Source organism: Prinia subflava, chromosome 1, assembly GCF_021018805.1.
Source record: "Prinia subflava isolate CZ2003 ecotype Zambia chromosome 1, Cam_Psub_1.2, whole genome shotgun sequence".
NCBI lineage: Eukaryota > Metazoa > Chordata > Aves > Passeriformes > Cisticolidae > Prinia > Prinia subflava.
In genome coordinates this window covers 74,487,807-74,515,356 of record NC_086247.1, presented here as the reverse complement: position 1 = coordinate 74,515,356, position 27,550 = coordinate 74,487,807, and the positions used below count along the sequence as shown (strand labels likewise).

General features: G+C 35.3%; 1 protein-coding gene across 2 annotated transcripts in view; it reads left to right on the top strand.

Annotated features, from left to right (window-relative positions):
* DNAH5 (dynein axonemal heavy chain 5) overlaps positions 1-27,550 on the top strand; it is a 140,808-nt gene that overhangs the window by 74,950 nt on the left and 38,308 nt on the right. For both annotated transcript variants that reach the window (XM_063400146.1, XM_063400135.1), the window contains exons 40-55: positions 241-348; positions 1,034-1,187; positions 3,149-3,295; positions 5,648-5,889; positions 10,760-10,936; positions 11,347-11,551; positions 12,038-12,180; positions 12,881-13,015; positions 14,525-14,647; positions 15,662-15,875; positions 16,480-16,703; positions 18,676-18,871; positions 22,582-22,754; positions 25,334-25,464; positions 26,319-26,472; positions 27,130-27,397. In XM_063400146.1, the coding sequence (XP_063256216.1) occupies positions 241-348; positions 1,034-1,187; positions 3,149-3,295; positions 5,648-5,889; positions 10,760-10,936; positions 11,347-11,551; positions 12,038-12,180; positions 12,881-13,015; positions 14,525-14,647; positions 15,662-15,875; positions 16,480-16,703; positions 18,676-18,871; positions 22,582-22,754; positions 25,334-25,464; positions 26,319-26,472; positions 27,130-27,397 (2,794 nt within the window). The remainder of the gene's footprint in view (positions 1-240; positions 349-1,033; positions 1,188-3,148; positions 3,296-5,647; positions 5,890-10,759; positions 10,937-11,346; positions 11,552-12,037; positions 12,181-12,880; positions 13,016-14,524; positions 14,648-15,661; positions 15,876-16,479; positions 16,704-18,675; positions 18,872-22,581; positions 22,755-25,333; positions 25,465-26,318; positions 26,473-27,129; positions 27,398-27,550) is intronic.

Here is a 27,550-nt window from a genome sequence, read left to right as displayed (position 1 = left end):
GTATAAGAAATTCAGTCTTCATATTAGAGGTTTATTTTGACTAAGAGAAGCATCACTCGATCTCTTTCTGCTGTTTCCTTCCAATTTTTAGTGCCTAGAGTATTATTAAAGATGGTTCCTTATGTTCTCAAGCATTTCTTTAGGTCTTCAGGACTCAGGGATTATTCTTTTTAAAGTTGATAAAATAAATAGAACTGATTTTAATCTGTGTGGATTTTTGTTTTCCCTGATTTTCACTAGATTGATGAAGATGAACCCTTATTTCTGAGTTTAATTGAAGATCTGTTTCCAGATATCCATCTTGATAAAGTAGACTATCCTGAACTTGAAGCAGCCATTGACAAACAGGTGATGTTTCTTGTGATCTGTGGTGCTGGGGCATAACTGTCATGTACTCTTAGGTGTCATGTGACACCTAAGAAAATCACTGTTGTGGAGTCTATCCAGCTGGCAATATTATATTTTACTATTTAGAGGAAGAGTAAGTTTTTCCATAAATCTTTACTACTGTAATATGAGTATTAAGCTTAATCTTCAGGAGGTCACTGAATTGGGATTAAAGTGTCCTCTCGTTTTCTGAGTCACAGTTACAAGGGTCCAGTTTGAAAAATGCATGTGTATAAACTTGTCTTATGTGACCCAGGATTTAATATTTGTTTCAAGTCTTGACAATTAGAATATTAAACTGAGAAAAGATTTACTTAAAATGTATTTATCTAGTTTCCCATTAGGAGTTTGTAATACTTCAGTAGGGCTAAAATAAGAATATAATGTATATATATAATAGATATATTATAGGTATATCTTATAGATTTTAATGTCCATAGAGGCTGGTTTACCTTATTTTTCTTAATACATTTTTGAATACCCAATATATGTTCTTTTTCCAACATTTTTTTTAATATACACAAAGCCTTTATAAAAAGTACAGTAATCTGCTGGTAATATATCTATATACATCTACCTATATCTAAAGGCGTCAAAATATATTTTGTCCTCTAAAATAATAGAAATTTCGTTTTCTGTCTCTTAGGTGGAGGAATCTGGCCTTGTTTGTCATCCTCCTTGGAAACTGAAGATTATCCAGCTTTTTGAAACCCAGAGAGTAAGGCATGGATTGATGACTCTAGGACCTAGTGGTGCAGGAAAAACTACTTGTATCCACACCTTAATGAAAGCAATGACAGGTACGGTAGTACTTACATTGTAAACTGTTACTGAACTGTTACACTCTAAACTTTAAAACCCATTGTTTCTTCTCAGAAAACCTCAGTTGCTTCCCAGGGAGGATATATTACTGGAAAAATGAGTTTGTGTGTTGAGATACTAATTACTCTAGTAGCTTAAAAATATCTGACATTCAAAGCCATATTTTTCGTGTCCTTTTTTCCATATTATCATACTTTTATCAGAAAATCTTACTCTAGATGGATTAAGAAAGAGGAGCACAGTCTAGGTAGGTAGCTCAGACAAGTGATTAAAGCATCTCCTGGGTTTTGCTGAAGTAGTGCTGAAACCTTTTCCTAATCATAAGTATTTAGGTCTTTTTGAACAAAATGCACAAGACAGTGTCTTTCAAATGTAACATAACTGGTTTTATAACCATAAATTCTTGGTTTAGACAGTGACAAAGTCTTCAGGGGTATTAATTTTTTGTCCCGGCTGAAAGCTTGAAGACTGTGGTTTTTTTGTCATCTGTATTTCTAAACAAAAATATTAGTTGAAGAATGTCTGCTTGATCTTATTAAAATAAAAGGTCATAGCTTGGGGAGAAAAACATTTCTTTTGAAGCAAGCTTGAGTTACCCCATTTCACAAGTTTCTTACATGATTTTCCAGAAGTGAGTAATTTTTGTAAAAAATAGTTCAGCAAGTCTCGCATACACGCTCTGCTTAAGAAATGCTGTAGGCTCTACATCGCAGTGGAAATGACTGTTCCATTTACAAAAAAAAAACCGCAGAAAGAGCAAAGTTGCATTGCACTGTTTTCCTATCTTTTTTTCTATCACTGAGGTGTAAACTACTACCTCTCACCGCGGGGCCTGACCAGTAAGAGAGGGACTCGAGAGACATTTCTGGGTTCCGAGCAGAGCAGGGCCGGAAGCAGGAAGCCCCGAGGTCTATTTTCAAAACTACTTTTATACCTTTCCTATGATGCCCATGGATTGGAGGATGGAATCTCCACCTCCCAATCCACACTGATCAAGCTAACTGTCAATCACCTTTCTCCTCCCAACTACAAATATGTACACAATGAAAGACAGTTAGCAAAACATGGCCAGTGTTTACATTAACAAGCGGGAGAAGCTGCACATTTATCTTTCAATATGAACGCTCAGCACACAGGAAAAAAACCTCATGGCAACAACTACCAAGATAAAGCCATCTCACTACTTTTTCCAAACCTGATCTTCTCACACAACCTCATGAAATGTTAAACTACATGATCTGTGAGGCTTCTATTTCACATGTTAGTGAAATCTCATTATAATGAAGCTTTTTTTAAAAAAGTCATTTTTTCAGCTCTTTCTTTTAACATCTTACTACTGGCTCCTGGTTACATTTTAATATTGGGTTTTTTAAAAGATGTCTGACATAGTAGTTTTTAAGGTGTTGCTAACGAGATAAAGAATAAAAAAATAAAGGTTATATCATCATGATATGGCTAAATAGAATTTATTTGTCTAAGATAATTCACAAGAATATGCCAATATTGTATACTTTACCTACTCTAAGATGTATGCAAGTGCACAGAAAGGCAAAATAATCAATCAACTCTCTGGTACTTATTAATTGGGTTTTAAAAATGTGCATCCAAACGAAATGTTTTAAAGCTCTATTGTTTGATAAGCCTTCAAAATATTAAACTAAACCTTGAATAAATTTCATCTTGTTGCTTTTCTGTTCCAAATGAAGCTATGAAATGTGAACTGAATATTCAAAGGTTTCAGAACTTCATTCTACTTTCTTTGATGTCTCTAATGAATGAATTTTGTATAGCAAGAGAAGTTTTTCAAGTAAATACACAAGTTCTTATAATTATGAATGCATATTAACGCATACATTTGGGTGTAATGAATTTAAATTTGCCAAAGTTCTCTTACTGCTGAAAAGAAATGTAAAAACTAAATGGTGGTCTGCCTTCATAGATTGTGGACAGCCCCATCGTGAAATGAGAATGAATCCTAAAGCTATAACTGCTCCACAAATGTTTGGACACCTTGATGTAGCAACAAATGACTGGACAGATGGAATATTTTCAACGCTCTGGAGAAAGACTTTAAGAGCAAAGAAAGGTACTGTGGTGGGTTGGCCTTGACTGGACTCTGGGTGCCCACCGAGTTGCACTACCACTCCTTTGCCCAGCTGGACAGGGGAGAGAAAATAAATGGAAAATAACTTGTAGGTTGAGATAAGGCAGTTTACTAAAGTAAAAGCAAAAATTTATGTGAGCACAAGCAAAGAGAAAAAAAGGTTTGTTCTCTACTTCCCATCCGCAAGCGATGCTCAGCCACTTCCCAGGAAGCATGGCTTCAGCGCGCATAGAGGTTGCTCTGGAAAGCCAACATTGTAAATAAAAGATGCCCCATCCTCCTCCTTTCCTGAGCTTTTGTATCTGGGCAGCTGTCATATGGCATGGAATATCCCTTTGGCTAATTTGGGTCAGCTGGTCTGGTTGTGTCCCACCCCAGGATCTTGCTCAGTTGCAGCCCTTGATGTGTGGAGTGCTGACAGGCAGCGCTGATGCTGTGCCAGCGCTGCTCAGCAGCACCCAAAACTCTGGTGTGTTATCAACACCTTTCCAGCCACCAGTGCAAAGCACAGCACTGTGAGGGCTGCTGTGGGGAAAGGAACTCCAGCTCAGCCAGACCCAATACAGGTATAATTAAAAAAGACATCCATTCAAAACAAAACAAGAAAAAACCTCAAGCTTCAGGAAAACTTTATAAAGCACATTAGCAGATTTTTTTTTCTTATGTGGAATTGTTGGAAAATTGCTGGAAGAACTTCTGTGCCTTTTACAGTCTCTATTCTAAATACTTTGTGTTCAAACAGTATAATGTAACAAATACTACTTCACTGCATTTATGAATTCTCTCTTTTGTATATTAGGCCCTCATATGGAAGAAAAGTGGAAGGTAAAAGTCAGTTGCCCCCAGTAGTGGTATCCTTAAAAAATTTTGGTGCTTTCAGGATTTCTACATGCTCTCCAGCTACCATATTAAAAGGAAATAAATCTCATCAGTTGTGTCATACTAGCTAGCCCTGCATATAACATAGTCCATCTCAAATGGCACTAGATAATTCTATTTAGGCAACCAATTTCTGCCTAAAATTATGCTGACATATATTCTTAGACTGCTATATTAACTAAAAGAGTGGCCTTGATAGTTTGATGCTAGATGGTTTCTTCCTTTTTCGGTCTGAAAATTAACATGCGATCTTATCATTATGCCTTAAAAGAAAAAATGAAAGCAAATTCTAACACTTGTTGCACTATTTTCATACCAAAATTCTTAGTCTTCAGAAACACGGATACTTTTAAAATAGAAAATGCTTTTCAATTTAATTTTGGTAAGCTTGTTTCAAATCTAGAAATGTCACATCCTTGAGGATGTAGCATAGCATTAATTATTGATTTTTTTTATCTTTTCCTTCAAGATGAAATATGCATTAGCACTCATATGACTTCCTCAGATTTACTCTGTAAGTGTTCTGTAAATCTCTTTATGTGTCAGACTTCAGACCATCTCATGCTTGAGATACCTGCATTGTGGCTATAAAACCCCTCCACCTATAAAAAGTTTATCATCTGTTTCATATCTCCTTGATTCAATGGCTAGCAAAGCTCCAAGCCACCTAGGCCTTCACAATAAGCACCAACTCTGAAGGCAGCTGGACTGTCTCCGGCTAAAGAGCTGTCCAGCTATGCACGGTGGGGCTGCCTGCTCCCTAAGGGTGGACAGCCACAAGCCAAGGTGGGATCTCTTTCCAGCCAGGGTCTGTTGCTCAGCGCCCAAATGAGGCAAGCAGAACAGACCCAGACCCTCCTAGGAAACAGAGGCAAGCTTTAAAATACATTTGTGTCAGTCAATGGAAAGCAATGCATAAACTTAAAAGGAAGCTGGATCAAGTTTAGGGACAGAACAAATGACAAGAATCTTCCCCTAATGAGCCTCTTTTACTTTTGACAGTGTGCATGCTATTGAAAGAATGATTTTTCTAGTGTTCCTTTCACTTAATTTTTCTACATTTATAAAACTCATTGGAAACAAATGAAAGGTGTTTGAATTTAAATATATCTGTAGTTGTTGTCTTCTCTATCTTGTTTTATGTAATTTGAAATAAACCCAATTTATTACTGTCTTGAAGACTGGATCCTTGAAACTCTTTCAGAGGTGACGTATGCTGAGGGCACTTTATATACTGAAGAATGGATATTATTATTGATAGGTGACAAAATGAAGTACCAAATGAAATTGAGTGATGGAAATGACAATTGTATTAAAAGCTGAGATTGTAGCTGTTGCGCATCACGCATGAATTCAGAATTAGTTAAAAAATTGTTTGCAGACATAAGAAATTGATCCTTGAAAGAAACCAGCACTTCAGCCATAGGCCTTTTTATCTATTATGTTGGATTATAGGTGACCACATCTGGATAGTTCTTGATGGTCCAGTTGATGCTATTTGGATTGAGAACCTTAATTCTGTCCTGGATGACAACAGAACTCTAACACTGGCAAACGGTGATCGGATACCTATGGCACCAAATTGCAAAATAGTCTTTGAGCCTCATAATATTGATAATGCTTCTCCAGCAACAGTTTCAAGAAATGGCATGGTGTTCATGAGCTCATCAGTTCTCACCTGGAGTCCTATCCTTGAGGTACAACAGCTAAGTGTCTGTATATGTATTGAAAGTTTTACTGGTTACTTCTTCAACACTTCACTCTTGCTACTTTAGGATGTAACTTTGTGCCTTTTGCTATGCAGTCCCTTTTACTCTGTATAAACTTCTAGGTCAGTACTTAAAATAGCAGTATTTCTGATGGTTTATACAAGAGAGTAATTCTTTTAAGGAACATAGTTAACGTATTACACTTTAAAAATTTAAAAATATTTTAAAATTTAAAAGTAACGTATTCCACTTTATGTCTCCTTTACTTTGGGACAAATTTCTAATGAAAAATATTTTATGAAGATGAAGGACAACTCAGTTTTTAAAGCACAAACTGCCTGGTAGCCCATAGTACAGCTTTAGATCAAGGAGGAAAAAGAGTAAAGTAGATTCAAGGAACTTGAAATCCTCAAGAAAATATAAATTCTCTTGATAGTTCTTAACTTTTTTTGCAGCTGGGATTTAAAACCAGAAATAAAGTCAGTGCAGCATCAAAACATGTAATTTTAAAATTGACGTTGTTACTTGGTTGTCTGTTAACATTCCTAGAAGCAAAGTATCTGAGTAACCAGGCAGTAGTTACTGTCTCTCTGGCATGGAATGAATAATTCAGAAAAACAGAACATGTTTCAGGTGTGTTTTAGAGTGAAAAATCAGCACATAACATATCGAAATATCAAAGTGATTTATAAAGCTTTTTTCTTATTATTGCATCTTTCATCTTCCAAAACCCAGTAAAAATAAATCCTAACCTTGACAGAATGCTTGTAGCAGTATAGTGAATGACACATTCTGAGCATACTACTGTTTTTTTCATGTAGAAAAAATCTTGGTAAAGATGAAATATGAGAGTTCCCAGGAATCTACCTAATACTCCATAGTAATATATTTCAGCTTTATTAAAACTTTCAGCATTAAATTCCCGTTTTCTTTTCTTTTAAGAAAACAATAGAGACAATAGCAGTTAAAAAAAGTTGGTTTCTCTTTTTTTTGCCCTTAAACCCTATATTGTCCTAGAAATTTATCAGTGAAGTACATTATTCAGGATTAACACTTAGAAAAATAAAAAATAATTCTTTTTCTCTTTATTTCTTCTTGTCTAGGCCATCTTGTTGAGAATGTTTGGTTAACATTATTTTGCTTTGATGAAACGTTGAGTGTCTCCTGAATATCAAAAATGAAAACTTTCTCCTGCGTGCTTAAGATACTGATGGCTATGACCATACAGATAATTACTTAATTAATTTCCCCTGAAACCCTAGTTATATTTTGTATATTTCAGTATAATCCCAAGTTTAATTCCTTTATATGGGCTTTAAACTTTAATTTTAATATAGGAATTTTTTCCTGTTTATGGAATTGGAACACCATCCAGGTATTTGTAGTATATTTGTCCTCTTGCTTTTCAGGCTCAAAGAATAAAACTTTATCAGCTACTACGAGTTAACAGATTAAATTTTACTGTCCTTCTTTCTAGAATGTATCACATGAACAAGATTCTTAAAATATTTTTTAAGATTAGTGTTTCACAGTCTCATTCAGTCATTTCATTTTCCAAATCAGGTAGGATACCAGTGGAAAGTGCCACTAATCCTCACCTAGTTAGTGTTGCTTAACTAGTCCTGTGAAAATACAATTGGCCTCATATTAACTTTCAAATGTCAGCCTTTTGTAATAATTACTCTGTTTTAGTCTCAGCTTTCTTGTTTTTTTAACCCGTAAATGTTCTCATGCTTGTAAGTTTTATATAGCTTGCTTGTTTATAACCAGATTTCTTGTCCCTAAATCCCTGATTTGTCTGGCAATGGAGGAAAATTGGCTTGTGGCACTGCCTAGAACCACTGTCCTTAACAAAGGTTCCAACTCAGACAGGAATCAAAAGAGACAGTATGCTGTAGTCCAAGCCCTGAGTGCCAGGCAGATCCTGGTGCCTCTCTTTGGGACTGGAGACAGTGGATACCCTCTGGGAAAAATGAAGCCAGGAAATGTGTTTAGGTGAACATGTATTACCAAGGTGAGGAAGGCTGTAAACTTGTGATTTCTGGCAACAGACACAAGGTTTCTTTTCCACCTGTGGATCAGAAATGGCAGGTCAGATATAATGCCCTGAAAAGAGGTGAGGAGCAGCAAGACCCACAAGGAAAGGCACCAGAATCCTGCTTAGCCTTAACCCATTAGGAGGAAAAGGAGTGGAGTTGCCATCAGTTGACATCATTCCTGTGTCAGAAATGTCCTCTTGACTTGTTGCAAACAAGTCCTGTTTGACTTGTTGCAAACTGGGAGGTTTGCTACGTGTGAAGAACTAAGGGTTGCAGCAGAGGGCTGATACTATATTTTTCTGGTTGTGTCTGAAGCTTTTTCCTTTTCAAATGCTACTAAATCACATGAAACTGTTTGTTCAGTCACAGATCTCTGCAATCCTTGAGAATTCTTGCTAATTCATTGAGTTCCTTTGCCAAGTCCAAAAAATTCAAGTCTTATTATAAAAAAAGTGTTTAACAAGTTTCCTAAAAAATTGTCTGATAAAACTTCAGTTTTACCAATGCAAATGCATGCTGTCAACACAAGTGCCTTATGTATGTTACTGCCAAACTCTACCTTTTTTTTTTTTTTTTCATTTTTTAAACTAATATGGATGCTGTGGAAAGTGTAAGTTATGCATGTAGGACAGTGGCTCCCCTGACATTCCACCTGTGTTGTTCCTTTCTGTGCTTACAACACTTTATAGGGCCTGCTGGTGTTAGGTTCTCACAGCTCTGCCACCTTGATTTGCTTAGTTTGCAGACAACCACTTCTTGGATGTTAAAATCGTACTAAAGATTCAGCTGCAAAGACAGCAGAAAGAAAAGCATTTTATTTTGCATGATCAGTCATGATTTACCTTCTCACTCTAAAGTGAGATGCAGGCTAAATTTAGTTGTGTTGAAGTGTTATATGAAACTAGTTTTCCTTGATCCATAACCTTATGGTTTTAGTATATTTTGGTGATAGAAACAGAGTAAAGAAAAGAAACCTTTTTTTTTTTTTTTTTTTTTTTTAAATTTTGGATTACATAAACCAAATTTTGCTCCTTTCAGCATGAGGTAACCTTCCCAACTTCCCTTCCTCTCCCTCTTGAAAAAATAGGCTATAAAATTACAGCTTGTAGTTATTTATAATTTGATCCAATAACATTTATTTGGGGTTTTTTGTTTGGTCTTACATCATAAATAAAACATCTTGATGGCTTTTTCAGTATACTTCCCTTTAAATCTATTTTGTAATGCAATATACTGCATATTCCAACAGGTCAGGATAAATGTTAACCTTGCTAATTCTTACATGCTGAATGAAACATTGTATTTGTTGATATTTCAGAAGAACTTTAAAAATATTTAAAGACAAATAGGGAAAACTTAGGAAGTTGTTGTATATGTTTATATTTTTCAATCCTTACCATTTGCAAACAACTAAATATAGCTGTCTACTGGGATGCATGATCATGATGTATGCAGCTTCCAAGTTCAGTGAAATAGTTCTCAAACTTTTCATGTTGCTGTTCTTGTGTAATGTGCTTCTGAAGCAGATTTTGCAAAGTGAATTTGATCCATTATTTATTGACTCCCTCCAAAGCAAAAGAATATCGGGTTTTCTAGTTACCCCTAACATTTTTTGAACAATCAGTGAATTTTAGGATATCTGTTTTAAGTTAATCTGTTTAACTACTGCCTTTTAATTTTTATCACTTTGTTTTCCACTTACCCATTTCTAGAAAGATTTTCCATATATATATTTGTTTGTAAACAGTCCCAAAGGTTACTTATTTGGGAAGTAAAAGTAGAATTTCAAAATATTATGAAGGTAGTAGAAAGAATCATAGAGGCACAATATAGTTGAGCTTGGAAGAGATAATGTTGTTGAATACAACATTAGTCAAGTCAACCTAGAGGAGGTTGCTAAGGTCTGTGTCCTATTCAGTTTTGAGATGGAGACTCCAGGAGCTCACTGAGAAGTCTGTTCTAGTTTTAAGTGCTCTAACAAGAGGAAAACATCCTATATTTAAAGCAAATTTGTTTGATTTCAATGTGTTCCTTTTTTTTTTTTTTTTTTTTTTTTTTTTTTTTTTTTTTTTTTTGGTGTGTGTGTTTTGGGGAAGAATCTGCCAGTGTTTTTGCTGGTGATTGTATTTTATGTAGGAAATAAATTTATGGAATGTAAATGAGAAGTATTCTGCCCTGCAGATGAGAGAAAACTTCAAGGTAGCTCCAAGAATCATGTTATTACTTTGAATTAAAGGCATCAAAGAATGAATCCTATTCTGCGATCTTAAGAAATGGGTAGTTTTTACTTAGGTTTTGTTTATCCATCTTTACAGATACCGAGATACATAATAAGAACATTACATACAATAGAAGGCCTCCCGCCTTGTAGCCTGATTTTTTCATACATCTGCCAGATCTTTCAAGTTATCCTCTATCCCTGTTTGAAACAATGTGTAGACTAAATCAAATTTGTTTTCAGTATGTATTGTATGATTTCTTTGCAGAGTTTTTGGACACCTTCCACAGCTATTTTGATTAAAAAATATTTGAAAATAATTATTTTTGTGCTGTCGAACACAGTTTTTTCTTTTCAGTTCTCTTCATCTTTAACATCCAGTAGGAATTATGCATACTTGGGTAAAATTTGACCTTCTATTAATTAACCCTGCCCAATGGGCAGGGAAACTTCACTGCACCCTTCTCGCTGCCCTCCCTTCTCCCATTCTGCCCAAGAAACCAACATTCCATGCTTCCTGAACCTTTTGTATTACTGTACTTGAATTTACTGTGACTTGCATTGCGAACTGAATTTGTTTTATTGACATGCTTTATAACAGGGATTTTTGAAAAAATGTTCCTTCCAAGAGGCTGAAATTCTACGTCAGCTGTATTCTTCATCATTCCCAGACTTGTACCGCTTCAGCATTCAGTCTCTGCACCGCAAGACTGAGATGTTGGAGGCCTTTGTGATTATGCAGAGCATTAATATGCTGCAGGGTCTTATCCCACCTAAGGTAGGTAGTGTGAATGCTTTTATATGTACTTCACATTTGGAGATAATTTTGAGTAATGAAGTTTTGTAGAGAGGGATTCTTTGATGACTTGGAATGTCAAGGAAGATGCAGGTTAGTAAGGAATACCTTCTGTTTATTTAGAAAGTAATAGCTGGGATGTGACCTCTCTCACAATCTCATATTTGGATTTGATGTTAAGCACCGGTTTACATTAAACACATGGAGCATGCATTGACAGTTTTCCTTTTTTATTTTTGGGTGATTTGTTATCAGTTTATATTGATTCTGTCTGATCATTGAAGACATCTCTAAATTTATATATGACTGAAGACTTCTAACCTCATGTTACTAATGATTATCAAGTAGAGTTTTCAGACTGTTGAAAATTAAAGCCTAACTCAATCCTTCAGGAGCAAGGTGGGGAACTGACTCCAAAATACTTGGAAAGGCTGTACATCTTTGCTCTCGTGTGGAGTGTAGGAGCATTGCTAGAGCTGGACGACAGATGCAAAATGGAATACTGGCTTCGACACCATGCAACAGTAAAGCTTGATCTTCCCTGTATCCCAGAAGGCAGTGAAGATACAATATTTGATTATTATGTGGCATCTGATGGTTAGTAACTAAGAAGGTGATATGGGGTAAAATTTAAAAGTTGTTTTTAAATTGTGCTTTTTAAAAATAATTAATTCAGGAGTATTTTGTAGCTTACCTTCTTTTGTGTCCCTTAGCAAGTTTTTTTTGATGGCTATACTTTACTGGTGGTGGTATGTTTAGCTTTTCCCCTGTTTCCGAAGAGAAGTCAGAATGTGGATATATGGCTAGAAAAGCTGCATGGAATTTGTGGTGATGAACCGTCAAGTGAACATAAGCAGCTAATCCTTTTCTCTGTCACAATTTATGTAGGAAAGAGGAGTAAGCCTCTTAGATACAACGTGAGGGATTCCATGATTATATGACTCTATAAATTTTAGTCTGAAGACACAGAGAGGGATCGTTGTACGTGAGACAGAAGCGTAGACAGATGAGTGAACTGAATGGAAAATAAAGGAGGTGATGCCTGGTATTTCTAAAGCATTAACTTATTTTATTTCTTATTAGGTACATGGATGCACTGGAACACACAGGTTGAAGAGTATGTATATCCCAGTAGTGGTACACCAGAGTACAGCTCAATTCTTGTGCCTAATGTTGACAATGTGAGAATGGATTTCCTTATTAAAACCATAGCAAAACAGGGCAAGGTACTTTTTCTATATTTTATATCAAAGCACTGCCAACAGTACAAACAATAAAAGTTTTGGATTAGCAGTGAAATATTATGTTATTGAAAAGGATGAACTTATTTTTTTTTTAGATATAGGATGGCGTTTCCAGAAGCTACTTTCACATGCAAATATGCTTGAACTCTTGAATAGTCACTGCTTCCAGATTTTTTTGTCTTCCCCTTACCCCTTCATCTGTAATGGAAATAACTGTAATTACAGCTGAGATGAGGTCAGAACAGAACCAATATTTTTATGTACAGGTTAGGAGCCTCATATTTGACTGCGGATTGAACTCTGCCAGCTTGGGACAGTTACAGGATTTATGTAGCTTTAGGTTATGAAACCCTATTCTTCATCAAAACTGTGTCACATAAGCAACTGAAATTTTACAGATACTGAGTCTCTAGACGATTAAACCCTTTTTCAAATAATTAACTCATTTCCTTGTTAGTTTGATTGTGCTGGCTGACATGACCATTAACTGCAAATATTTTTAACTTGTCAGGCCTGCAAAAATCTATGAGACCTTAAATATTTTACTTCTACATGTCTCTTTGTTATGCAAAGCAAACTTTTCTAGTTTCTTTTCTGTTTAAAAGCTAAATGGGACTGTTGAGCCTTTGCCAAGACACACGGCTCTTGTGTTTCATCTTATTTCGATGTTGTCTTTGTCTAGGCTGTCCTACTAATTGGTGAGCAAGGAACTGCAAAGACTGTTATAATCAAAGGTTTTATGTCAAAATATAACCCTGAAAGGCACATGACTAAGAGTTTGAATTTTTCATCTGCAACAACCCCATTAATTTTTCAGGTATAGTAGTGATTAATCTTCTCATACAAGATGGTTGGATTTGCAGAATGTTCTGATGATTTGCCAGGAGGATGCTTCTGAAAATGATTCTGAACAATAAAAAAGCACCATGTTCAAATGGTCCAAGTGTTCTAACTCAAGATTTAAGACTTCTAAAAAAATTGTTCCTTTCAACTTTTTCAGTAGCTATTTAGCTGTTCTTGGATTTCTACAATACCATGTCTGTTATTTTCTTCATCATATTATGTTTTTTTGTCAAGTATATCAGTTCTCACTAACTGGGAAGAGTTGTTAGATTTCAGTAAACACCATGGGTAAAATAAGTGCTACCCACAACAGTCTGTCATCAAAAGGGTGCTGTCTGCAATTTAAGTTTCAGTTATTCCAATTACTCATTAAAAAAGTAACGCATAGGGTGCAGTTGCTCTACATACAATTATGAATGCTTAAATAACGAGCTGTACTGCCTGTCCAAATTTCTACTAATTTGAATTATTTCAAGTGTCTTTAACCTGCTGGGAATATATTTGGGGAATATTTTTAATGCAGTCTGGTATGCCAGGCCAATGCTCTCTATGAGCTCGATGAACTGCCTATCATCTGCCTGTATAGCATAGTAGAAACTACTAACAAGTTATGTAATATACAAACGTGTAATTTTAGTCTAAATTTCCTTCAGATTTTTTTCTTCTGCTTAGTGGGCTATAAAAAAAAAAGTAACATATTTTTATAAAATAAATGTAGACTTAATTGGTGATAGGTGAGAGTCTGATGATCAGGACATCTGAAATAGACGTGCAAGACTAAGTCAATTCTCTGTTAACATTATGGATCGAAATATTCTGTTATGACACGTGCTTTAAAATCATTCTAGCTTCTTAAAATCTTGGTCTAACTGATGCCAGTTGTTTAAGAAGACAAGGGCCTAGGCACAGTGTAAGAATGGAGATATTTAGATTTATACTGAAGAATAATTAGGTATGGTTAAGTGAACTTTCACTTAGGATAGAGTAAATAGAAACTGGACCTTAAGAAGAACAGAGAAATGGAAAGATGATGAGAGGAACAGTAGTGGCAAGTCTAACATTAGGCAAAATTATCTCAAAAGGTGTATTTATATATGTGGCTTTAATTATCAATTCATGCTTTTATGAAGTACATTGATACTTTCTGGAAAGGTGTTCTAGAATTACATCTTCAATTTAACCTTTATTTCTAGCAATCATCAATTTTGCTGATAAATGGATATAAGGAAATAAAAGTTTGACACCTGTTCAGATTTATGAAACTGTTAGTCATGGTTGTCTACTGTAGACACCAGCCTAGTGCTGTATAGCTTGAGATTTCAGACATTCTAGTTGAACTAGTGCAGTTACCTTCAGCAAAGGCCTTGTCTAAACCTCACTTAATAAAACTCTATGAAACAGAACCATCAATATGTTCAAGTGATTGAATCATGTATGAAATGAAGTGCTCTTTGTAACTGTGCTGCTAATTGCTTTTTAACAGCGTACAATAGAAAGTTATGTGGATAAGCGCATGGGCACAACCTATGGCCCACCTGCAGGCAGAAAGATGACAGTCTTCATTGATGATGTGAACATGCCCATAGTCAATGAATGGGGAGATCAGGTTAGTCTGTGAAAGAAGAAAAAGGAAGACAGAAGGTCTTCTTTGATTTCATGCTACACTGTAAAACTGGCTTCTCAATCATTCAGAATAGGGTAAATTTGATATGTAGTACTTTAATTTTAAACAGTCTTTTTAAAGAACCCATCCACATTAATTTGTCAGGCATTGATTGAAAATAGATATGCTGACTGCAAGAAGCAGTTTGAGTTCTCCTTAGAATATGCATGTATAATTTCAATAATTTTTTAACAACATTCATTTTATAATTAAAAATAAGCATTCTTTGGCACATAAATTGTAATAGGAAACTGACATTGTGGGCAATAATTAAAATACTGTGAAACCTGAGAGATAAGAAGTGTCTTCTCTGCTTTAGACAAAATGGAAATAACCTTTATGTTTATTGACAAAGTTGTTCTGAAGTACATTGCTTTGGAAATTAATGTTAGAATTTCTACAGAAGTATAGCTATAGAAGGCATTCTTTTGAGATTTTTTTCAGCTTGTCAAACAGAAATGTAGAGTATCCCTTTATGGCTAAAGAAAAGGATCTTTCATTCTTTTGTATGGCCAAATCAATCAATTCTGTGATTTCAGCTTGAAAACCATGCTTGTGATTGTTACATAGGAAGCTTAACACAAATATTTTGTATAATTTGCAACATGCAAAGATGCATTAGTTTGGGCTTGATTAGAGTAAACTGGAAATTTTGTGATAAAAGTGAGAAGTATTTCCAAGAGCAATGGAAATCATGTAGCATTCAAGTGAGAATAAATTGTCATATGAATGATTAGTTCTAAACAAAGGTACCCCTCTACTCCCATGATTTCTTATCCACAGATTTTACCAAATGTGCTTATTCCTTGCAGTGCACTTTTATCCTGAAGCAAATAAGCAGAGGGTTACGTGACAAAATCATCTTATACTCTTTGTTAGGTCTTTCAAACATATGTTTTGTATTTCATTCAGTTGTATGTATAATATTGTCTTATATAAAACCTAATTATTTTCCAGGTCACTAATGAGATAGTTAGGCAACTGATGGAACAGAAAGGACTGTATAACCTGGAAAAACCTGGTGAATTTACCAACATCGTGGACATTCAGTTTTTGGCTGCCATGATCCACCCTGGGGGAGGTCGCAATGATATTCCACAGAGGCTGAAGAGACAATTCTCGGTGTTCAACTGTACTTTGCCTTCCAATGCCTCCATTGACAAAATTTTTGGTAAAGGGAAACTTCGTATTCATCCCATTTTTTAAAATAGTAGTTGATTTTTCTTATCCTTCTATTTATACACATTATTGTTAAAATTGAGGCTTAATCCCCCTCTGATTTGTTTAGCAGCACATTTTCTTTCAGTGATCACTCCCCACCTGCAGTGTCATCAATGTAAGTTTTTTAGGTCCAGTCACATCTCTGAAACTCTTGGTATGCTCAGATTTAATAAGAATGACATGAAGGTATCAGTTTAGTGACCATGCTGGACAGTTGCCACTGCTGCTGAGAATGAGTGACTAAAGACTAGACCTTCACAAAGGTTGGGATCATGCTGATTTCAGCAGGAGATTAGCTCTTTGAGGCCAGTGAAAACTATTTTGGGAGAAAAAGAACATTTTAATGTGCAGTTAATTAAAAGCTGAATAACCACTGAGTTGGTGGCAGAATGGTGTTAAGAATGGCTGAATCAAGATTTGAACAAACACTGGAAAGCCATTTCAACAAATTTGAAGCTGGGGGTTGGAAAAAAAAAGAAACAGAAATATCAGATGATCACTGCTCTTGGTATTGCGCTAATGTGTCTTTGATTTGGCAAACCATTTTTCCAAAGGTGTAATTGGAGAAGGGCACTACTGTAGTGAGCGGGGATTTTCAGATGATGTGAAGAAAACAGTAGCCAAATTGGTTCCATTGACTCGCAGACTGTGGCAGGTTACCAAGCTAAAAATGTTACCCACACCAGCCAAGTTTCATTATGTCTTCAACCTTCGAGACCTCTCCAGGATTTGGCAAGGAATGCTGAACTCTACCTCGGAAGTGATCAATGAACCACAGGTAAGTGCAGTGTATCAGTGACCTTGTTATAATTACTGTAGGAAAGAGGATGAAGAGTCTATCTCGCCATTTGAGTTTGCCTTAAAAAATCCAACTTCAGTGGGATTTTTGAGGCAAAGGTGCTTTAGTCCAGCTTTTATAGTATCAGCTGCTATGACAACTTTGTTTCAGAATGATAACAAAACCCACTACTTTTGTCATAACAGTTTGCTTCAATCTGCTTTTCCTATCACTGAAAAATGACTGTTTATCTGAAAGAAGTGAGAAAATAAGTGAGAAGCAATAAACGTACTTTAACCCATTAAAAATGCTCATATATTGATTAAAAAATTGAATAGTTCCTCCTCTCCATTAATGTCTTGAGACTTCCAGTCACTACCTAATTTCTGTCTAGCAAATGATTTCTCGTTTATGATTGAAAAGGAAGAAGTAGTAACAAGTATTAGTAATATTTATTTTTCCATTATCCATCTTTCTTGCAGTAAAACAAGTCATTTAGAACTTAAAGCTCTGAAACATATAGTTCTGGATGCGCAATGTTTATGGTAAACATGGAAAATTTGTTAAATATTTGGGTTATATAATTGTTTCAAGTGCAATGTGCATCTCTGTTTATTGAATTAAGCTCCTGAATCCTTTTGCATCTAAAATTTAGACTTCAGAATGGATTTTAATTTCTACTGCTAAAAAATATTGAACATTTAGATTATTATATATATATATATATACACACTCACTGTCTTTTGAAGTGTAAAAAACAATTGGTCAAAATGCTGTTATATAAATTTATGTATTAGTTCTGAGACTTGACATAGTATGTGTCATTTATACAAAGTGCTGTAGGCTGAACAAAAGGTCTTCAAGGAGTACCTGGAATTCTTTCAACTACTGTATAGTAATAGTATAGGATTAAAAGCAGTGCTGCTGGGATTAACAGCCTGACAGGTTCTCCCTCTTCATCCTATGACCAAACTGAGGGACTTTAAAGGTATATTGAATTTGGAGAAGGGTTAATATATTTTTATTGTAATATAATTTTTTATTTGTTTTTATTCTCTAACTACTTTGGCTGTAGCATTGGGAGTGATATCTGGGTTTGGCATGAAATTATTCATGCCATGCTTATATTTTCACCCGTCTTCTACTTAATGACCAGTTAGAAAAGTGATTTATCAAATACCTAAACATGTTAACTGGTATGGACATGGTTTTAGGGCTGGAGAAATGAAGTCTTCATACATCTCACTTTGGAGTGATAAATTAAGGCTTCTTCCATAATTAAATGAATAGAATCTTAAATTGCTGTTGGAAAGAATAAGAAGTTCAAGGTATCTTTTCTGAAAAACCCCCCAAATACTCTTTATTTTCTGATATTAATATTATTTTTAAGTAAAGAAATGAAGATAAAGCTTTAAAGTTGGTACAGTTTCTTCACAAGCCAAATAAGTTCCTCATTACAGGAGAGACATAGAGCTCCTGGAGCATCTGGCAGAGCCACAAAGACAGTTAAGGGATTGGAGCACCTCTTTCAAGAGGAGAGGCTGAGGGAGCTGGGCCTGTTCAGCCTCAAAATGAGAAAACTGAGGGGAGACCTCATCAATGTCTGCCAGTATCTGAAGGGAGAGCGTCAGGAGGACAGAGCTAGGCTCTGCTTGGTGAGGACAAGCAGGGGCACAAGAGGCAGAAACTGATTCACAGGAAGTTCCCCTTGAACGTGAGGAAGAACTTCTTTACTGGGAGGATGATGAAAGTTGCCTAGAGAGATGAGGAGTCTCCCTCACTGGAGATATTCAAGAACCCTCTGGATGCAATTCTGTGCCATGTGCTCTAGGATGACCCTGCTCAAGCAGGGAGGTTGAACCAGATGACACACTGACCAGATGACATAGGTCCCTCCCAACCTGACCCATTCTCCTTCTGTGATTCTGTAAAATGCCTTTTTTAAAAAATTATTTATTTACTCTACATGTAGGTGCTGATAAAACTTTGGAAGCACGAATGCAAGTGTGTTATTGCTGATCGTTTCACAACCTCAGAAGATGTTAATTGGTTTCACACAGCTGTGGCAAAACTCATTGAGGAGGAATTTGAAGATCTAAAAGCTTTGCTGAATCATGAAATAGATGCATTCTTTGTTGACTTCTTAAGGGATGTACCTGCAAGAACAGGTAAAGATTGACTCTAATAATCATGGAAATGACAAGAATAGACAAGGGGATATGATAATCATAGATACTAAGAAAAACATGCAGTAAAAATTCATACTGGGTTTATGCATCAAAATGTCTGTTTTTTCCAGTGACTTTGAAGGTAGTCTATATTACCAGCTGTGGCACATTTTTTATCTTAATGGGATTTCTAACTCTGTATTGACACCTTGGTTGTTTGTATAGGAGAGCCTTGTTTTCCTTTAGATTGCTGTGGCAGAAAGACAGAACTGCCAGTGAGCAGGAATCCTTATTATTCTAAAATGGTGAAGGGAGTGTGTTATGAATGACTTGAAATGGTGGGTTTGCAGTACTAGATAAAGGATAACAACGTGGGTAACATGCCCTAGAAATCTAATTAAAAATACTGTCTCTGGGCTAATCCAATATTCTTTAGGAAATAACTGTTACATGATTTTGTAACAAGTAACTATTAATTCAAAATTTTCTGAATGCTAGTTAAACCACTTTAAAAACCCATATGACTTATAGCAATACCTTTATGTCCTTCAAACAAAAACATGGTGTTACTGACCTCACTAAATGACCTGGGAATATTTGTTGCAAAAGAACAGAAATCATTTGTTTGTGTTTAGGGGAAGGTCACTGAATGATTCAATTATCAGTGTTGGTATCACTGCAGTGATGGAGAGTGGGGGCAGTAGGAGACTGGCTTCAATAGCCAATGCTATTTGAACCTTTCCTTGAATAATTGAAGTAGACAGAGGGCAGTGACAAAAGGAGAATAAAGGATAGGATGTATTTAATTGGAAGGAATCAAATAGATGTTAAAGTAAGCTGGTGTAAGAAAAGAAATAATTACATCCTTAAATAACTTGCTAAACTTCATCAGTGTAGAGAAGACTGAAATGTAAGTCAGAGTGCATACTGAGAGGGTGAAGAGTGATCTTTAATGTGAAAATTTAAGTCCATCACAGAAACCATCCTGTTGAACTGAAAATTAAATGTAAAATGATAAATGTATTTCTCAAATGTATTTGTCTTCCTGGTGAGATTAAATGTAACTGTCCTGTAATGTGCCTTTTAGCATGGAACTTCATCTAAATACAAAGCAGGAGACTCTCAAATAGAAAGGATGTGTTTTGTCCTCAATAGATTTGAGGACCTAACCTAAATCCTGAGCCTTGAGAATCCCCTTTCTGGTTTTGGCATTAAATAAAAAGAATAGCAAGCGTAATTTTATTTTATTTGTCCCTATAATGGCATTTAGTATTTCCCATTATGGTGGAAGTATAAGAGCAGGACCTTAATTTCTGAGCTCTTAAATATGTAAAAAAGACATCTTACATTGGCTTCAAAGAGCCCTATGCTCAGATTAGTAATATATTTACAAATACTACATAGTCTTTTTGTCTCTGGGTTGTAAAAGCACAATATATTTGTCCCTGAGAGAAATACATGATTATTTAGATCTTAGTCAAGTTTTAGATCTTAGCTTCAAAGAAATTGTTAGTGGTGCTAGTGATCTCAAGACCCTCCACCTAGTCAAAGGTGTTTTTATCAGTTGTTTTGGACATTGTTATTTAGTACTTGTGATTATGAATCTTGAGACTGAACAAGACTTTAAAATAATGCCTTTTGCTAGCTACCTCTCTAAATAATGGAAAAGTCTGCCCTTTCTTAGGTTTTGTACTTGATTGTACTGTCCTTATTATTAATCCTACAGATTAATAATAAATCTGTAGGAACAGAATTAAGATGATATAATTCTTTTAAATATTTCAAAACTGAATCACTGCAGTTTATCTCCTTGATGTATTTCTTATTAGTTTCTTATCAGCTGCTATGTTGTTTAAATGTCTTATTCAATTTGTAAGAAATTTATTTCCACCTGGAATACTCCTTTTGTTTAACCAGTGCATTTACAGGTTAAAATAAAAAGTCAATTGATTTAATTAGATTTTAATCTAGAGGAGTGTTCACATGAAGAAGCAATCTAGAGCTAAGAGTTCTGAAATTAAGGTGACTTCAAGCAAACAAAACCCACAATATAAAGGACAGCTGAAAAAGAATTAATAATTCTCCCCGTATTTTGAGAGAGTAGGTTCTGTGGTAAAATGTGATTTTCTTAAACTGTGTTTTTATATAGTATTTTTGGGTTTTACATTTGTTATTGTTTTTCTGTTGTTGTTTTTTCCTTTGAAACTGCATGAGTATTAGAATGGTGCAATGGAAAGGAAATAGAGAAAAAAATTGAAACAAGAAAAATGTTACAGTCACTATTCTAAATACAGCAGAGTTTGGTTTGGGGTTGGAATTTTTTCTCCAACCTTTCTGTCCCTTACCTTCACACTGGCTTCTAGTGCTTTACGAAGCCTTAGGGAAGTACTTATTTTACTGGACTTACTTATTTAATTGGTTTTATTTTTACCAATTAGAGATAAGTTTCTGAATTATATATTTCTTCAGCAAGTTAGAAGAGACTTCGCAAAACTGATTGATCTAGGATAACTGGAAAAATACATCCTGTAGTTTATATAGAGCATGAAATCTTGAAACTAATTGAGTTAAATGTATGTAAATAAGGAAAATTGTACTAGTATTTAACTAGTATTATTTTTGAGTAAATCCAAACCACCAACCAAAACCCCCCAGATGTCTGCCTGCTGGCACTGTTCCAGTGAGATTTGTCAGTTATTTATTAATAAAATATGGTCTGGATGAGAAGTGAGATGGATTGAAAATCAGCTGAATGGTCAGGCTCAGACAGTGGTGATCAGTGGCTAATCAGTCTCCAATTAGAGCTATTACTGCTCTAATTGGAGGCCAGTAATAACTAAGGGTGTATTGCAGGGGTCAACACAGGGTTCAGTCATCCTCAACATTGTCATTAGTGGTCTGGGTGATGGGGCAGAGTGCACTCTCAAGCCAGCTCCCAGATGACACAGAACTAGGAGGAGTGGTTGATAGGTCAGAGGTTGTGCTGCCTCCCAGATGAACTTTAACAAGAACTCCATAAGGTTCAAGGGAAGTGAAAATTCCCGGACCTGGGGAGGAAAGGTCCCACACAGCAGTATATACTTGTGGTCAACCTTCTGCAAGTCAACTTTGCAGAAATGCACCTGGAGGTGCTGGTTGGCATCAACCTGAACATGAACCAACAGTGTACCCTTGCAGGGAGAAAAAACTAGTGACATCCTGAGCTGCATTAGAAGAAATGTAGGTGGTCCTTTCCCTTTTTTCAGCACTAGTAAGGCCACACCTGGAGTGCTGTGTCTGAGTTTGGGCTACCCAATGCAAGAAAGACATAAATATAGGACAAAATCTATTGAAGAACATCAGTAGTCTTTTTTTTTTTTAATTTTGAATTTTTAACTGCAGTATTTGTTTACCTTCATTCTCTGGTGCTACTTTTTTTGTAGCACCTAAGCAAATATAATTTTTCATCATTCAAGTTTCAGATATAAAGAAGGAAGGCTATTTAGTTTCTTTTCTCATTTTGTCTTTTAAAATTACGTAGCTGAAATTACCATTTCTTGCAGGCAGGGTGTACTCAGCACTCTCATATGTACATTTGATATATAGTATTATGTATAATAAACCTGTTTCTGGGTGGTGAAACTTCTAGTTATCTTCACTAACTTACCCCTCATTGAACCTTTGTCAGTTATTTAAACTGCTAAGGTTTTATTACTTGCTTTTTGTTCTAGATGAAAGACCAGAGGACATTAATTTAGATAGTCCCAAAATCTATGAACCAATCTCCTCATTTCATCAGTTACGGCATCGTTTAAATAAGTTTTTGCATACATACAATGAGAATGTTCGTGGTACTGGAATGGACATGGTTTTCTTTGAGGATGCTATGGTTCATTTAGTCAAGGTACACTCTTGCTTGTTTTGCCATTTGTTGTTGTTCACTTGCCCAATCTCCTTTGAGTAGAGGTGTGCATGAATGCATGAATCAAGGCAAATTACTTCTGAAACTGCAGCAACTAATATATTGCTAGCAAATATTTGATCTGTCACTCTGGGGCTAGGAATTAAAACCTATTAAAAGCTTTCCAGAAAATGTACCAGATGGAACTATTCTTTTATACCTGTCTTTTATGTTTGGTGGGATCATGGTGCTAGCTATTCTAATTCTATTTCAACCTTCCTTCTTCTTAATTCTTCTGGGAGCCCTTTCTGTCTTTGGAATGAGTCATATGAAATTCAGGTTGAGACATAATTGGTTGCTTCTGAAGGAGTACGCACAGCTGAGTAGGAATTAATGTAGTCCAAAATTCTTTTGTAGATCCACAGTACGTTCACTACTTTTAAAGTTCTTTTGAATATGGATTGGAACTGACCATAACTTTTAGCACAGCACAGTTTGATATGATTATTCACACAGAATAGGCCTCATACAAAGGAGAGCCTTTTTATTTTTTTGCACTAGAACCCCTATTGTCTCAGTGAATACTGAGGTTTTCAGTATTTCTTATAATAAATTATTAAGAACGGAATATTTAATTGCATCATCCCCCCAACATAATATTAAATATAAAAAAATTAAATGTAATTATAGTTGACAAACACATTGCATCTGCAGTTTTCAAAATTTTGGGGTGAATTCTTGTTATTTCACAAAATTAGTCCCTTTCTTTCTAAGGTTCACTGCAAAATCAGTGATGTTCTGCTATGGATTTCTTTAGGACAATTGTAAATAATCACACTTACCAATAAGTTTCTCATTTATTCCTAGGAAAAAACTATATAAGTTTAGGATGCAGTATGTTTTTTTTCTTCACTGAACAGCCACCTGTCATCAGGAATATACTCTTTGGTTAGCTAGGTGGTAAATACCTGAAATATTTTATTAGTCTTTGCTTGGGTAAAATGAATAGGTAGTGTTTCTATGATTCTAAATTCTTTAAAACAGGAACGACTGCATAGACCTAAGACAGCTTCTAAGAGAGATAGGCAGAGTTGAGGTAAGGCCTAATCTAAGCTGATGTAATATGACTTGAGTGAGTTAAAGCTGAGGGGTTTCTTAAATAGAGAACAAAGTTTCCAATTAATAGTTCTACGTGGAAAAAGATCTAATAGCCATTATTGTAATGATCAGTGATATTGCAAGGGTGTTGTGTAAATCAAATTTTCTTTCTCTGGTTAAATAATAAAGAAGCTTAGAGTAAGCCTTCATAATTGATTTTATCTTTCTTATCAAGCATTAACCTATGGAAAATAACAAATACATTACACTGAATATGTAAAATATATAGGTTTAAAATTAGAGGAAATTGGCAAGACTAATTTTAATAGCTTGGAGAGAAGTAGCTCAGAGGAAAAGCAAGTAAATAAGTATCCCAGGTTGCTTTATTGACATGATGGAATTCTGGAGACATCAAAGAACTGTTCAAGATAGTAAAGACAACAGAAGCCAATCCTGTGCATCATTGCTCGTATGGAGGAGACCAGCTGCTAACTAGCTGGCTGGTATTATTGTGTCTTTGAGAGGGAATTGGCTCTGTGCTGCTCTGGATATTAATGTAGGCTCCTCTGGGTACAGTGAGGGTCTGTCCACTTGCAGCTGATGGGCTGTGGAGAAAGTTTGTCTCCTGTACTTAAAGACATATTTTCTCAGCATCAGGTAACATCTACCTGCATCCATGTTTCATGGCATTGTATTTTGGCTGTGGGCATGGGACAAGCACTGTAAGCAGTTCACAGTTACTGCTGAAATTTTTTTTTGCTCTGAATTCTAAAAGGTCTGTTTGTTTACATTGCACAGTCCTGAACTGAAGAGAAATATGGAGCAGTAGGAAGCTGCTTCCTTTTGATTTAAAAGATAAATAATGAAGTGGGAATGAAATGTAGGCCTAATTGGGAGATGCTTCATTGTGATCAAATATTCATACTTGATACTTTGCATTTTTACAGTCAAGTAAATGAGCATCATAACAAGTTTCATTATAAAGGCAGTATCATTAACTGCTGCAGAGAATACTGCGGACTCTTTGTCCTGAATTTAACATGCCTGGGACATCCTGTCTTTTGGGACACAATGAAAAGACCTGGTAAGATGAGTCTTACCAAAGTTATTCAGAGGTCATGGTATTGGGGAAATGATTATTTCCTTCCCAATTTTGATAATCCCTCATGCTGTGATAGCACATCACTAAGAAATCACAGCTGAGATTTAGTTGTACTTTGTGGGAGATATAATTCTACTGATAACTGAACATACACAGTGATGAAATCAAATGGTTGCTATACTATTTGACAGGTCAACAGCAAATATTGCAAAGTACAAACAGCCACAGAATATATCAATAGTAGCATAGAATCCCTTAATTAAACCTTAAAATTTTCATTTTTTCTTCATTTCAAATGTAAATTTATTAATGTGGTAGCATAGATTTTTTGGATGTGTGACTATTACACATTGTAGCAATATATGACTGGTATATCACACAGATTTCTCGTGTGATTCGCACTCCTCGTGGAAATGCTCTCTTAGTTGGAGTTGGTGGCTCAGGAAAGCAGAGCTTGACAAGACTGGCATCCTTCATAGCTGGCTATGACACATTCCAGATAATGTTGACAAGGTGAGCATTGCCTGAAATTTAACTAAATAAGTACATCGTGTTTTTAACTCTTCCTATAAATAAAACAGGCTCACATTCTCTGCTTAATGTAGAGTGATCACTGTCACAGAGTGGAAGGACATGAAAATCCCTCAAAACTTATTATTTGCTTGATTTTCTACAATTTTTTGTGAATTTTTACTATCTTTGGAGTAGGAAATTATTTTGTTTCACAGAATGAGAAAGAATATTGGCGGTGTCAAGTTATCTTTGAGTTTTTACACAGCACATTATATGGTACTGAAAATATTTTCAGGTGGTTATCTATCCAAAAGGCCTTTATGAATTCATCTTGTAATATTTGAAATGCTGTCACCTGAGGAGGTTGAATCTTTATCCCTGCCCTCTAATTTGGTAGATTTTACATATATATAAATATTTTTACAACCTTTTCCAAGTACATTTTGCCTTATTTTGTACTGTTCAATCCAATGTGGTTTCTTTTGAAATAACTCACAAAAGATAAAAAATAAATTATAAATCCTTCTCTGAATGCCTCAGAATGAATATATCCCCACTTGTCTGTAGGACAGGTCAATTTTGGCATTTAAATAAGATGCCATTTTAGAGAAGTGAAACTGTTTTAAATCTTTTGCAGGTGTGTTGACTGCAGAAGAAATTGTAGATTCATATGTGGGAAGGTCCCTTGGTGTGAGTCTCATCAGAGGATCTATCTGAAATAAGCACCTTTTTGCCTTAAGTTTCAAGACATTGTTTCTAACTTAAATTTGGTCTTTTTTTTCCCGTTTTAGTCAGAAGACTTTTTTTTAAAAAGAGAGGAATATTTGTTCAACTATTTTTTTTTTTTTTTGTAGATCATACAACACTACAAACTTGATGGAAGATCTGAAACTCTTATACAGAACAGCAGGACTGCAAGGCAAAGGCACCTGTTTTCTTTTTACAGACAATGAGATCAAAGATGAATCTTTCTTGGAATACTTGAACAATGTTTTGTCATCAGGAGAGGTAAGATGCCTCTTCACAATCAATTTTCTGCTTTTTAAAATTATGAAGTAAAACAACAGAATTGGTTTGAAGATTGTTATAGGTCAAAGAGTACACTTTCAAAACTAGAATTCAAGTGCTTTTTGTTGTTAGAGTATTATTAAAAATGAATGCAGTCTATAAAAATCTACAAAATCTTAGGTTAGAGTGAGAGAAGCTATCTCAAGGGACATGAGGTTTAAAAAATAAAATTGAGACTTGGGAAATATTACTGATGTTTAAAAAATTGTCTATTAAATTAACTATTAGTGTATAGTTAGGTTTTGTATGGCAAATATATATCCAGAACAGATGGGATGGATTTTATTGATTTTATTTACTTATTTATTATTTCAAGGTTTTGTTTCAGAGTAATTGCTACAAGTTATAGGAATATAAGGAGAAGGAATCAAAGCCATTGGAGGGGTGTTTAAATTTTTACAGCAAGTTAAATTTCAGTCTGTTTAATGGAATCACTTCAATACAACTTCTTGTTTAAAGGAGGTGGTGGGTACTAATAATTTCAGTGTCTGAGATGTATGTCCCTTTCTACAATGCTCTGTATTAAATGAACCTTGTGCTACATCCTTCATTTTGGATCATCTCAAAAAGCATGAAAAATCTTCCTTCTTTCCAAAGGTGTCAAACTTATTTGCACGTGATGAAGTAGATGAGATCATTAGTGACCTCGTTCCCTCCTTCAAAAAGGAACATCCACGAAGACCTCCAACCAGTGAAGCTCTGTATGACTATTTCATGACCAGGGTCCATCAGAACCTTCACGTAGTTCTTTGCTTTTCACCAGTAGGTGAAAAATTCCGAAATAGGGCCCTGAAGTTCCCTGCCCTCATTTCTGGGTGCACTATAGATTGGTTCAGCCAATGGCCCAAGGATGCTCTGGTGGCAGGTATGTCTAGGTTTTATCTTTGCATACACATAATTTTGTAATCAGTGGTCATGTAGCTATTTTAATAATCGTGAATTTTGCCAAAAGAAACCTACTTGATTCTAAGACTTGATGTGGATATTTTCTTCTTTAAAGCCTGTTATATTAAGATGT